We start from the raw sequence: 12,399 nt of genomic DNA, 5'->3' as shown, positions 1-12,399 counted from the left end.
AAAGATTCACCACCCTCTGAGTGAAGAAATTCCTCCTCATCTAAGTTTTAAATGGCCTATCCCTTATTCTGAGATTATGTCCCCTGTTTCTAGATTCACCAGCCAGGGGAAACATCCTATCTAGATCCACCCTGTCACGCCTTGTAAGAATTTTGTAAGTTTCAATGAGATCACCTCTCATTCTTCGAAACTCTATAAAGAATACAGGCCCAGTTTCCTCAATCTCTCCTCATATGAGAATCTTGCCATCCTGGGGATTAGTCTGGTGAACCTCTGTTGAACCTCCCTCAATGGCAAGTATATCGTTCTTTAGATAAGGAGACCAAAACTGTACACAATGCTCCAGGTGTAGTCTTACCAAGGCTCTATACAATTGCAGCAAGACATCTTTACTTCTGTACTCAATTCCCCTTGCGATGAATGCCAACATATCATTTGCCTTCCTAATTGCTTGATGCACCTGCATGCTAGCTTTTAGTGACCCATGAACAAGGACACCCATGATCCTTCGGACACCAACACTTCCCAACCTCTCACCATTTAAGAAATATTCTATCTTTCTGTTTTTCTACCAAAGTGGATCACTTCACAGTCATTCACATTATATTCCATCTGCCATGTTCTTGCCCAGTCACTTAGCCTGTCCAAGTCCACTTGAAGCCTCCTTGCATCTTCCTCACAACTTACATTCCCATCTGGTTCTGTATCAGCAAATTTGTAAATATTACAATTGGTCTCCACATCCAAATCATTTCTATAGATTGTAAACAGCTGTGGCCCTAGCACTGATCCTTGCAATACCCCACTAGTAACAGCCTGCTATCCTGAGAATGACCCAAGTATTCCTACTCTCTGCTTTCGGTCTGTTAACCAATTCTCAACCCACACTAGTAAATTACCTCCAATCCCATGTGCTCTAATTTTGTTTACTAACCTCCTGTGTGGGACTTTATCAAAAGCCTTCTGAAAATCCAAATACACCGCATCCACTGGTTCCCCTCTATCTGCCTTGTTAGATGGCCGTGAAGCATCTATGGCACTATTCAAAGAAATACAGGTGGTTATCCTGGTGGCCTGGCCAACAATTCTCCTTCCACCAATACAAGTGAGAAAACAAATGTTATCATATTTGCTGTTTAGAGGAATTTTCTGTGTCAAATTGCCTTCTGCATTTGCCCACATACTAGTGACAGCATTTTGAAAGATAATTAAATGTGTATTCAGACATTATATCAAAAAAACTCTTTCAGACTTTTCCTGTATCTCCATTTTCTTTCCAGCAGGGGTATTGAGAGATCTAGGAATGGGAGGGAAAGCAAATTGACATGAGGTCTAAACCCTTTGTCAGAAATATTAGAGGGAGGTTAACAATTAGAGACACAAACAAAAAATGCTGGAAATACTCAGCAGTTCTGGCAGCATCTGGGGAGAGAAAAGCAGAGTTAACATTTCAGGTCAGTGACCCTTCATCAGAACAATTTGGTTTTGGTCTGATTTCAAATTCTCATCCTGTGTTCTTGTCCCTCCCTATCTTTATAACCTCTTCAAGCCCTACAATCCTCCAGAAGCTGTGGGTTCCTCCAATTCCAGCCTCTTGTGCATTCCCGATTTCCTCAGCAATGGCGGTCGTGCCTTCAGTTGTCCAGGCCCTAAATTATAGAATTCCCTCACTAAACCTCTCTCTCTTTTAAGGCACTCTTTAAAACCTATCTCTTTGACCAAACCTTTGGTCATTTGTCCTAATATCTCCTTGTGGCTCAATGTCAAATTTTAGAGTCATTATGGCACAGGAGGGCATTCAGCCCATTTAGCCTATGCTGGCTCTCTTTAGAGCAATTTAATCAATCCCATTCCCCTGTTCTATCCCCGTAGCCCTGCAAGTTTACTTCCCTCAAGTGTATCCAATTTCCTTTTAAGATCATTCATCCTCTCCGCTTCCACCATCCTCGTAGATAATGAGTTCTAAGTCATTTCCACTCGCTGTCCAAAATAGTTCTTCCTCGTATCCTCCCTGCGTCTGTCTGCTAATGTGCCTATGAAATGTACTGGGGTGTTTCACTACATTAAAGACGCTATATAAATGCAAGTTTTTTTTTGGAAATAGATAGGCATGGGCACAATATCTTTCCAGTATGTGTTGTTTTCATTGGAGACCTCTCATATCTTCTTTGCCCTTTTTATCCCCATTTTGCCTTTACCCCTGCATGATTTCCCCATTTTTTGCGTTATTTTTGTTATTCGCACGTTCTTTGTTCGTTTATTTTTCATTGCCTCACTTGGATCTTTTGTCAGCTAACGATTTCCTACTTTGGCCCCGTGATTGGAATATTTGTAGTTCCTTCTTCACCCGTTTTCCTTTCTTTCCAGACCGAATGAATGCTCTTCAATTTAGACCCACCCACACAACTCCCCAAAAAATTAACTCGTCCTTCCCTATTTATTGTGCATTTTCAAACGTTGTGTGATTTCCAGCATTTGCAATAGAAATGCTAACAATTTTAGTTAAACACAGCATTTCATCTGGTGCAAGTGTGATTTAAAGGCAACGTTTCCCAAACGATTGACAAAAGGGTAAGACAGGCATCAACCGTCTGACACTAGGTCAGTTGTCGGTGTGATTACATTAGGCCCATAGCAACCGTGCCGTCCCTTCAGGGAGCTCCGCACCCTTCCAACTCAGCGCACAATCTGCTCAGAGCGACCAGCACCGACTTACCCGGTTCAGTCAGCGCCTGAACACACAAACACTGCCGCTATTTGAAAATGCCGCCCAGACCCCAGCGCCTCACCATCACCAGTAGGACCCCGAGCAACGCCGACGCGATACGGAACAACAGCGCCCCCTGCGCCGGAGGACCGCGTCTCACAGCGCCCCCACTCCCCGCGCCGGAGGTCCGCGTATCACAGCGCCCTCTGCGCCGGAGGACCGCAGCCTTCCCCCGCCACAAACTAGGTCACCAAAAGCAGCCGTTTTTACATAACCATGAATGATATTTTCGGTTATTTGAATATGCAACAGCTGCATTTGCTGTCTGACAATTAAAACAATGATAATTTTCAAAACACTGCACAGGGGAAAGAACCAAACGAGTGGTGGGAAATTAGGAGGGTTTGAGTTAGTTAAAGGTTAACCATCACCCAGCGTCTGCAGATTGCAAACAGTTGGCCAACCAAAAACTGACTGGAAACCCTTAATTTCATTACATTTTACATAAACACTCTTAGCATTTTCCAACTATATTTATTCACATCGTAACTATATATTCTATGCGGATTTCATCCAATAATAATTAATAATTTAAAAATAAAAATAATATCCAACGACAGACACAACCGAATGAAGAAAAAAATAAACTTCAAACAGATAGATGGAAAGAGGGGGGGAAGAATCCTCAAAATGTGATATCTGGCAATGTACCTGGATTTAACCCTAAATGAAAGATTCGAGGAGTGACAAGAAGAGGGGAAGGCAAGGTAATTGTGTTTCGGTCGGCCATCAGTTTGGGGGGGGGGAGCAGGCGGTTGATGGCGGCGGATTTTTTTAAATTTAAAAAATAAAATCGTTATTTTTTTTTCAGTAAAACCATGTTGAAATCTAAAACTTTCGTCAAGAAGACGCGGTCGGGAGGAGTGCTGAAGATTGTCCGCGAGCACTACCTGCGGGATGACATTTTGTGCGGCTGGAGGCCGTGCGAGGAGTGCGGGGCCCGTGGATTGGGATCGACCCAAGCCCCGGGGCCGCGGCCTGGCCTCAGCGACCAGCCCCACACCACCAGCGACCTCTGCCCACAGCCGCACTATGTGGTGCCCGACACCAACGTGGTGCTTCACCAGGTAAAGGGGAGGGGAGACACGTGCTTTTCCAGGAAAAAAAGACTTTCATTTAGATAGTGCCTTTCACCACCTCAGGACATCCCAAAGCGCTTTATAGCCAACCAAGTATTTTTTTTGGAAATGTAGCGACTGTTGTAATGTACAAAACCTGGTATGCAATTTGCGCACAGCAAGCTCCCACAAACAACAATGTGATAACGACCAGGTAATTTTTTTGTGTGTGTGGTGGTGATTGTAGGATAAATATTTGGCCTAGGATACTGGGGTTAACTCCGTCTGTTCTTTCATATAGCGCCTTTTATGTCTTTTTGGGAGGGCAGACGGAGCCACGGTTTAACATTTCATCTGAAAGACGGCACCACCGACAGTGCAGCACTCCCTTGGTGCCAGTGTTGTCCAAGATTTTTGTGCTGAAGTCCTGGGGTGCGACTTGAAACCCCAGTCTTTTGACTCGGAGGTGGGTTTGAAGGTGTTGTGACGACGATGCCACTTGCCATTCCCCTTTTCAGTACCTAATCCAGGTGATCTACCAATCTCTGCATATAGTTTGCATACATTATTCCCAGTCAGAATGGAAATACTTGGGTAATTTCATCCTCTGGTTCGTGTGACTAAGTTTGATCATTATGTGCACAATTTGTAACATATATCTCCTTCACTTGTCACATTTTTGTTGGAGAAATTGCCCTGTTGTAATTGGGAGAAGTTTCAGTCATGACATCTGTTTGCTTTAATTGGTAGAGTTTCTTTATGAAAAAATACTGTAGACTGTTTGCTGTAGTGCGCTATTTAAATAGATCCTGTTGATTAAGTAGATTTAATTTGCTGTAAAATTGACAGGTTGCTTTGAGTCCTGCCCTGCCTTCATGCATTGGCTGACACAGTGGTGTCAATCGACACTGACCTGTGTTATTTATTTATCTTATTTATTTATTTAGAGATACAGCACTGAAACAGGCCCAACGAGCCTGTGCCGACTAACAACCACCCATTTTATACTAATCCTACGTTAATCCCATATTCCCTACCACATCCCCACCATTCTCCTACCACCTACCTACACTAGGGGCAATTTACAATGGCCAATTTACCTATGAACCTGCAAGTCTTTGGCTGTGGGAGGAAACCGGAGCACCCGGCGAAACCCACGCGATCAGGCACACAGGCAGGACCCAGAACCGAACCCGGGTCGTTGGAGCTGTGAGGCTGCAGTGCTAACCATTCCACCACGTGCCGCTCCATTATCTCCAATATTTTTTATAACTAATAAAGTGTTGAAAGAGAAAAGGAAAGAAAATCCACTTTTCAGTAACCTTATGATTCTTGTCGTGGGTTTGTTCACAGCAGTGTCCAGGAGATTAAATCGTTGATTCCTAGAGACACCAAAACAATTTTGGCAGGTTGCCAACCTGATGCGCAATCTTTTCTTTAACGGGATGCCCAAGACTGCAAGTGGTGCTTTACATCTGGTTAAACTAGTGCCTTTTCCAATTGGCCATTACTATGTTGTCCCTGTTCTTGACATTCCTAGCTATAAAATGTTATGCCATGACAGGGTGATCTCCCAGTACTTTGTTTTGAAGATAAGTAACAAGGAGAAGCTATGTGATGCAATTTGTATCCCATGACAAAATTGCAAGTGAGCTTTAATCAGCAACACAAATGCTTCTTTGATTCCATCCCATAGCTACTATTGGTGTGTTCTATTCTTCTGATGAGCTAGGTGTGTGGAAGGAAAATGCTGAAACTAAAATTGAACTTTTAAATGGAAACTAAATTGATATTTCTTCTTGCTGAATGAAAGACTTGCATTTATATAGCACCTTTCACGACTGTTGAACGTCTCAAAGTACTTTACAAACAATGAAGTACTTATGGAAATGTAGTCACTGTTGTATTGTAGGAAAGGTGGCAGCCAATTTGTGCACAGCAAACTGCCACAAACAAAAAGATGATAACCAGATAATCTTTTTTTAAGTATTGTCGATTGAGGGATAAATATTGGCCAGGGCACTTAGGGTAACTGCCTTGCTCTTCTCCAAAATAATTCCATGAGATCTTTTGCATCCACCTGAGGGAGCAGTTGATGCCTCGGATTTGTGTCTCATCCGGAAGATGGCACTTTTGACAATGCAGTATCCCATTAATGCAGCAGTGGAGTGTCGTCCTATACTTTTGTTCTCAAGTCTCTGGAGGTGAGCGTGCTGCCAACGAAGCTACTGGTGACTTTCTTGCTCCATGCTCAAGTGTTGGTGCCACGTGTCTTCAATTGTATTTGATTATACAGTTAGATCATATGAATGCATCTGATTCCTAACATGAAGCTGTAAGTGTTTAAAAAGGAACAGAATATTGCTGCATTGTGTCCACATTTTATTGGATGCATACATATAGATTTGAGACAGTTTTGTGATTATTATTTTTTTTGGTGCAAAACTGTCATTTTTTCTTTATTTATATTATTAGATTGATATTCTTGAGGATCCTACGATCCAGAATGTGGTGATCCTACAGACAGTGCTGCAAGAAGTCAGGCATCGAAGTGCTCCCGTATACAAAAGAATTAAAGATGTGATTAACAACCATGAAAAGCATTTTTACACTTTCACAAATGAACATCACAAGTAAGTAAAGATAAAACATAAATGTTTAAGATTTAGTGTTTAGTATTTAATCTTTTTTAGAAAACATGAGGTTGTGTGATGTTTCTTCTGTCTCTCGGCTAATTTCTTCATATGGTAATTTCCTTTATAATTTGAGAAGGTGAAGTACTGTTCTGGATGAAGGCAAAGTTGCATTCTGTTGGTGCCGTTGAAATCTGAATTTTGTTCTTCAGTAGGAAACTGCAAAATCTATTCTGATCTAAACATGAAGAAATAACAAACTGTTGTATTACAAGTCAGATATATTTCTTGCCTTTACTGAATAAAATTGGATTGTTATGATACCTGTGAGACTACCAACAAACAAAAAGAATCAAATCCACCGATTGATCCCAATTTAGGAAACAGATAACACAGAAATGGCGGAAACACTGAATCAGTATTTTGCCTCAATTTTCACGGTGGAGGACACTAGTACCATCCCAATAGTAACAGGTAATGCAGAGGTTATTGAAAGGGAGGAACTTAGAACAGTCATCATCACGAGGGAAAAAGTACTGAGAAACTATTGGGATTGAAGGCAGACAAGTCCTCAGGGCCTGATGGCCTACATCCTAGGGTCTTAAAGGAAGTGGCAGCGGAGATACTGGATCCATTGGTTATAATATTCCAAAATTCCCTGGATGCGGGGAAGGTTCCAGTGGATTGGAAAAATGCTAATATAACACCTTTATTCAAAAAGAGAGAGTGGCAGAAGGTAGGAAACTATAGACCAGTTAGTTTAACATCTGTCGTTGGGAAATTGTTAGAATCCATTATTAAGGAAGTAATAACAGGACATTTAGAAAGTCAAAATTCAATCCATCAGAGTCAGCATGGTTTTATGAAGGGTAAATCATGTTTGACTAATTTGCTGGAGTTCTTCGAAGCTGGAACAAGTAAAGTGGATAATGGGGATCCTGTAGATGTAGTTTATCTGGACTTCCAGAAGGCATGTGATAAGGTGCTGCCCAAAAGGTTAATACACAAGGTCTGTTCACATGGGGTTAGGGGCAATTTATTAGCTTGGATAGAGGATTAGCTAACCAAGAGAAAACAGAGAGTCGGGATAAATGGGTCCTTTTCTGGTTGGCAAGATGTAACTAGTGGGGTGCAACAGGGTTTGGTCCTCGGGGCCCCAACTATTTACAATCTATATAAAAGACTTGGATGCAGGGATAGAAGGTACTATAGCCAAATTTGCAGATGACACTAAAGTAGGTGGAATAGTAAGTTGCAATAAAGAAATAAGAAATTTACAAATGGATATGGATAGGTTAGGTGAATGGGCAAAAATTTGGCAGATGGAGCTTAACGTGGATAAGTGTGAGGTTATCCATTTTGGTCGGAAGAAAGGCAAATTATTATCTAAATGGAGAGAAACTTCAGAATGCTTCGGTGCAGAGGGATCTGGGTGTCCTCGTGCATGAATCGCAGAAAACTAGTATGCAGGTGCAGCAGGTAATAAGGAAGGCAAATGGAATTTTGGCATTTATTGCTAAAGGAATAGAGGATAAAAGTAGGGAAGTGTTGCTGCAACTGTACAAGGCATTAGTGAGATCGCACCTGGAGTATTTCGTACAATTTTGGTCCCCTTACTTGAGGAGGGATGTAGTTGCATTGGAGGCAGTTCACTCTGAGGAGGTTCACTGGATTGATTCCAGAGATGGGGGGCTTGTCTTATGAAGAGAGATTGAGCAGTTTAGGCCTTTACTCTCTGGAGTTTAGTAGAATGAGAGGAGATCTAATTGAGGTATATAAGATGATTAAGGGAAGTGACAAAGTAAGAGAGGATGTTTCCTCTGGTGGGGCAATCTAGAATGAGAGGTCATAGTTTTAGGATAAGGGGTAGCAGATTTAAAACAGAGATGAGGAGAAATTACTTCTTTCAAAGAGTCGTGAGTCTGTGGAATTCACTACCCCAGAGTGCGGTGGATGCCGGGACATTGAGTAAATTTAAGGAGGAGTTAGACAGATCTTTAATTAGTAATGGATTGAAGGGTTATGGAGAACAGGCAGGAAAGTGGAGTTGTGGCCGAGATGAGATCAGCTATGATCGTATTGAATGGTGGAGCAGGCTTGAGGGGCTGAATTGCCTACTCCTGCTCCTAGTTCTTGTGTTTACTTTTATTAATTTTACTTTAACACTCAAACCAAAACCAACATAAATTAAACATGAAGCAACAGACAGATCATAGTCCATATATATGTTACAAATTACACCTTAACTATCAGATACAACAGAGATGGGTCTCATGGTTTCACTGGGCAGTCTACTCATCATGTATGGCACCAAATTACAACAGTTCTGCACAACTCTGAAGGTCCTGAGGTAGATTTTTTGCTCCTTTCTTCAAGCATTTAGCCGCTGTTGTTCCTCTGACAGCAGTTCCCTCTCAATCTGACCTCCATGGTTGCCAGCTTCACCACAAGGTGCACTTCTCCAGAACCCCTCAGCTCTGCTTACAACAGTCTTGATGGCATGGATTTACTAATCTTCCCTTTATCCAAGTCCATCGGCGACAACCTGTGCACTGTATGGCCGGGTCTGGTTAGTTGGCTACTTTAAGTAACAGAAACAACTCCTGGATTCAGTTCCGAAGAAGGGTCACTGACCCGAAACGTTAACTCTGCTTCTCTTTCCACAGATGCTGCCAGACCTGCTGAGTGAATCCAGCATTTCTTGTTTTTGTGCCTGGATTCAGTCTTCACTTTCTTCTGCTTGCCAGCGCTGCACTCCTGCTTGGTCTGGGGAGGACTCTGTCTTCTTTTGTCTGGTTCTAACCAGTGTCAGTTTCTCTGGAAACCTGAAGTTGTTTTTCCAGCTTCTGTTTGTTTGGTTGCCATTTCAGTTCGAGTTTCCCTCTCTGTTAGGGTCTTAAAAAAAAAACAAGCTTTGCAACCACGGATTCCAACACAGGATGAAGCAATTTTTTTCATTTATTGCATTTTATGAAGTGCTATGTTGTAACCCCATCCCCCGAACAAAATGAGCCACTGAAAAAATGTACTGAGTTTGGTCCTTTTCGGTCCTAATTTAGCCAATCTCAGTAGGGGCAAATGTCTGACTGTTAAAATTGCCTTTAGTTGGGAGAATAAAAGTCATTGTGGGTTTCTGTTGATGCACATGATGAAACCAGTGAAGGACATATGGTTAAGTGGAAATGTGAGACAACCCGATTATACAATAAAATGTGTGAACTTGACCTCCTGACCTGATTCTCTCATTCTTTCTCTTACTGTCTCTTGTTTCTCCTTTCCCTCCCTCTCCATCTAGTGGTACAATTAGGAACATAAAAGCAATATTTTTACTAAATATCTGTATAATTGTGCAGAGTATTGTCCATGATCTTAACATGTTTCCAAAAGAGAGATTCTCAAATATAACTGGACTGGTGAAATTCTGTGGTGAAATCCTCCGAAATGTCTGTGCTGCTCTAATCCCAGCCTCTTGAGCATCCCAGATTTTAATTGTTCTGCTATTGGTGGATGTGCCTTTGGCTGCCTGGGCCTCAAGCACTGAAATTCCCTTCCTAAACCTCTCCGGCTCTCTACGTCTCTTTTTCCTCTTTTAAGATGCTTCTTGAAACCTACTATTTTGACTAAGTTTTTGGTCATCTGCCCTACTCTTGTTAGGTGGCTCTCTTGTATCACGTCTTGGGACTTCTTTTGCGTTAATGTTGCTATATAAATACAAGTTAGTGTTACTGTTAAATGGATATTATGTAGTGACTATTGTTTCATAATTAGTTTGTAATAACAAATCTGCAAAACAGTATATTGCAATCTTAGTGCTTTAGTGATGATACCATCATGCATCAACAGGATTCAGTGCAGTGGTCAAGCCTGTACATGGCGATGCCTACTGTCAGAAGACTGACTAAAACAATCCTAGTGAACCTCAAATTCTGTAGAATCATAAGGTTAAGTATAAAAAGATACCTGGAGTGATGAGACCGTTATCTCATCCCACAGTTCAGATGGTAGTTATAAAGCATTTTTGGTTAGTGACACTTTCTGAACGTATTGATGATGCCACTTTGTGAATTCTAAACATGTTATTCTCTTTGTGCTGTTTTCAGTGAAAATTCCGAGTGCGGTTTTTGCAAAACTTACTGTTTGGCCTAGAACAGATGATGATCTGATTTATAGATTTACCTATCTGTGAATGAGAATTTAAAATTCCCGTTAAAACAAGTCTGTAACTCATGGCATATGTTGCCCCCTCAGGGATACCTATATAGAGCAAGAACAAGGTGAAAGTGCAAATGACAGAAATGACCGAGCAATACGGATAGCGGTGAAATGGTACAACGAGCATCTGAAAAAATCCCCAAACAACAGTGTGCAGCTTCAGGTTATCTTAATAACAAATGACAGAAAAAACAAAGAGCGTGCTGTGGAAGATGGCCTAGTAGCATTTACGTGTAAGTATGTGCTTTATGGAATTAGAGACAGTATTTCTTTAGGAAAACATGTAGGCAAGCCCCACCGAGGTATTAGTTTAGTTTACAGATACAGCACTGAAACAGGCCCTTCGGCCCACTGAGTCTGTGCCAACCATCAACCACCCATTTTATACTAATCCCACAACCTATCAACCTGCAAGTCTTTGGCATGTGGGAGGAAACCGGAGCACCCGGAGGAAACCCACGCAGACACAGGGAGAACTTGCAAACTCCACACAGGCAGTACCCAGAATTGAACCCGGGTCGCTGGAATTGTGAGGCTGCGGTGCTAACCACTGCGCCACTGTGCCGCCCCAGTGTAAGATCCTGCTTAATACACTGTTTGAAAAGTGTGTTTTACAATTGCGGTAGGGGCAATAACAGTAGTGAGCGGGTTTCTAATTATGTAAATTGGCTGAGAACAGCAAATACCTAGTTATACTCCAGATATCAGTAATTGGCAAGCATATGATCAAGTTACGATGGTTGGCTTAACAGTTACGTCCTTTAGAGGCTCCTATATTGGTTCAATAAGAATAGTCACCATTTGATATGGTACTAAGTCGTACAGAGCCAACTCATTTATTCTATCAGGGACATTGACTGTCATGGTCAAATTGTATGCTGACATTGCGCTATCTAGGCCCATTTGTGAAGAATGGTCCATAGGGCTTTTGCTGCTTGTGGGACTCTATCCCAGCATGAGTCATTACTATCAGGACATGAAGGGTTAGGGTTAGTAATTAATCACTTGTAGTAAGCAATATTGATGCTTCTGAAAGTTTGTTCTAGTTTTTTGTGTCAAATCTTTTGTTGCTAAGTGTCTAAAGTCACTTATGAAGTAACCAGGTTTGTAACCAGTTATATTTGCTATAGGCAGTATTCAAGAATGCATAGTTTTATGATCTCTGTGGAGATCACAAACTAAAAGAATCCAATCCACCGACCGCCCCCAATTTAGAAAAAACAAATGGGCAAGATTTCACTTTTATAAATTTTACTTTAACATTCAAACCAAAGCCAACATAAATTAAACATGAACTAACAGTTAAATCATGGTCTATATAGAGATTAAAGATTACATGTTAATTATCGAATGCAACAAAGATAGATCTCACAAGTCTTCTGGGCAGTCGTCTCAGCAAAGATAGCACCAGTTACGGCCACAACGTCCTTCAGACCTTTGAACTTTTCAAGTAGATTTCGAGATCCCCTCTTCCAAGATGCAGACACAAAATGTGATGCCTTCCCATCGATAGCGAGCGTTGCAGTTTTCCCTTCAACCGTCTTGTCGCCTCTCGAATGTCCTCGGTTGTGCTCCCGACACTCTTGATGGTGAGGTTCCAAGAGTAGCTGTTTAAGGCACCAAAAACAGCTGTAGCATCTTGTATTTTCCAAGGGCCAGCTCCCAGAAAAGCAGGTCCCAATCACAGCAGCTTGTCTTGTTTTTTAAAAACAACAGCTTGCTGATTGCT

General features: G+C 41.7%; 2 protein-coding genes across 9 annotated transcripts in view; one reads left to right on the top strand and one right to left on the bottom strand.

Moving 5' to 3' along the window:
* The window catches only part of pibf1 (progesterone immunomodulatory binding factor 1), a 155,849-nt gene extending 152,057 nt beyond the window's left edge, over nt 1-3,792 (bottom strand). The window contains exons 1-2 of one of the 7 annotated variants that reach the window (XM_068034294.1): nt 3,419-3,792; nt 935-1,039 (exon numbers count right to left, since the gene is read on the bottom strand). The gene's annotated coding sequence lies outside the window, so the exon portion shown is untranslated. Of the gene's footprint in view, nt 1-934; nt 1,040-2,716; nt 2,968-3,418 lie in introns of those variants that run through there. The other 6 variants (XM_068034295.1, XM_068034296.1, XM_068034292.1 and 3 more) reach the window with 6 other exon arrangements.
* Nucleotides 3,315-12,399, top strand: part of dis3 (DIS3 exosome endoribonuclease and 3'-5' exoribonuclease) — a 41,809-nt gene continuing 32,724 nt past the window's right edge. The window contains exons 1-4 of one of the 2 annotated variants that reach the window (XM_068034291.1): nt 3,315-3,474; nt 3,579-3,834; nt 6,301-6,458; nt 10,707-10,903. In XM_068034291.1, coding sequence (XP_067890392.1) covers nt 3,586-3,834; nt 6,301-6,458; nt 10,707-10,903 — 604 coding nt within the window. In that variant the 5' untranslated portion in view covers nt 3,315-3,474; nt 3,579-3,585. Of the gene's footprint in view, nt 3,475-3,494; nt 3,835-6,300; nt 6,459-10,706; nt 10,904-12,399 lie in introns of those variants that run through there. The other variant, XM_068034290.1, reaches the window with a different exon arrangement.

The sequence above is a fragment of the Heterodontus francisci genome, chromosome 6 (genome assembly GCF_036365525.1).
Source record: "Heterodontus francisci isolate sHetFra1 chromosome 6, sHetFra1.hap1, whole genome shotgun sequence".
NCBI lineage: Eukaryota > Metazoa > Chordata > Chondrichthyes > Heterodontiformes > Heterodontidae > Heterodontus > Heterodontus francisci.
Note: the sequence above shows the minus strand (reverse complement) of the source record. Positions and strands in the feature narration are given on the sequence as shown.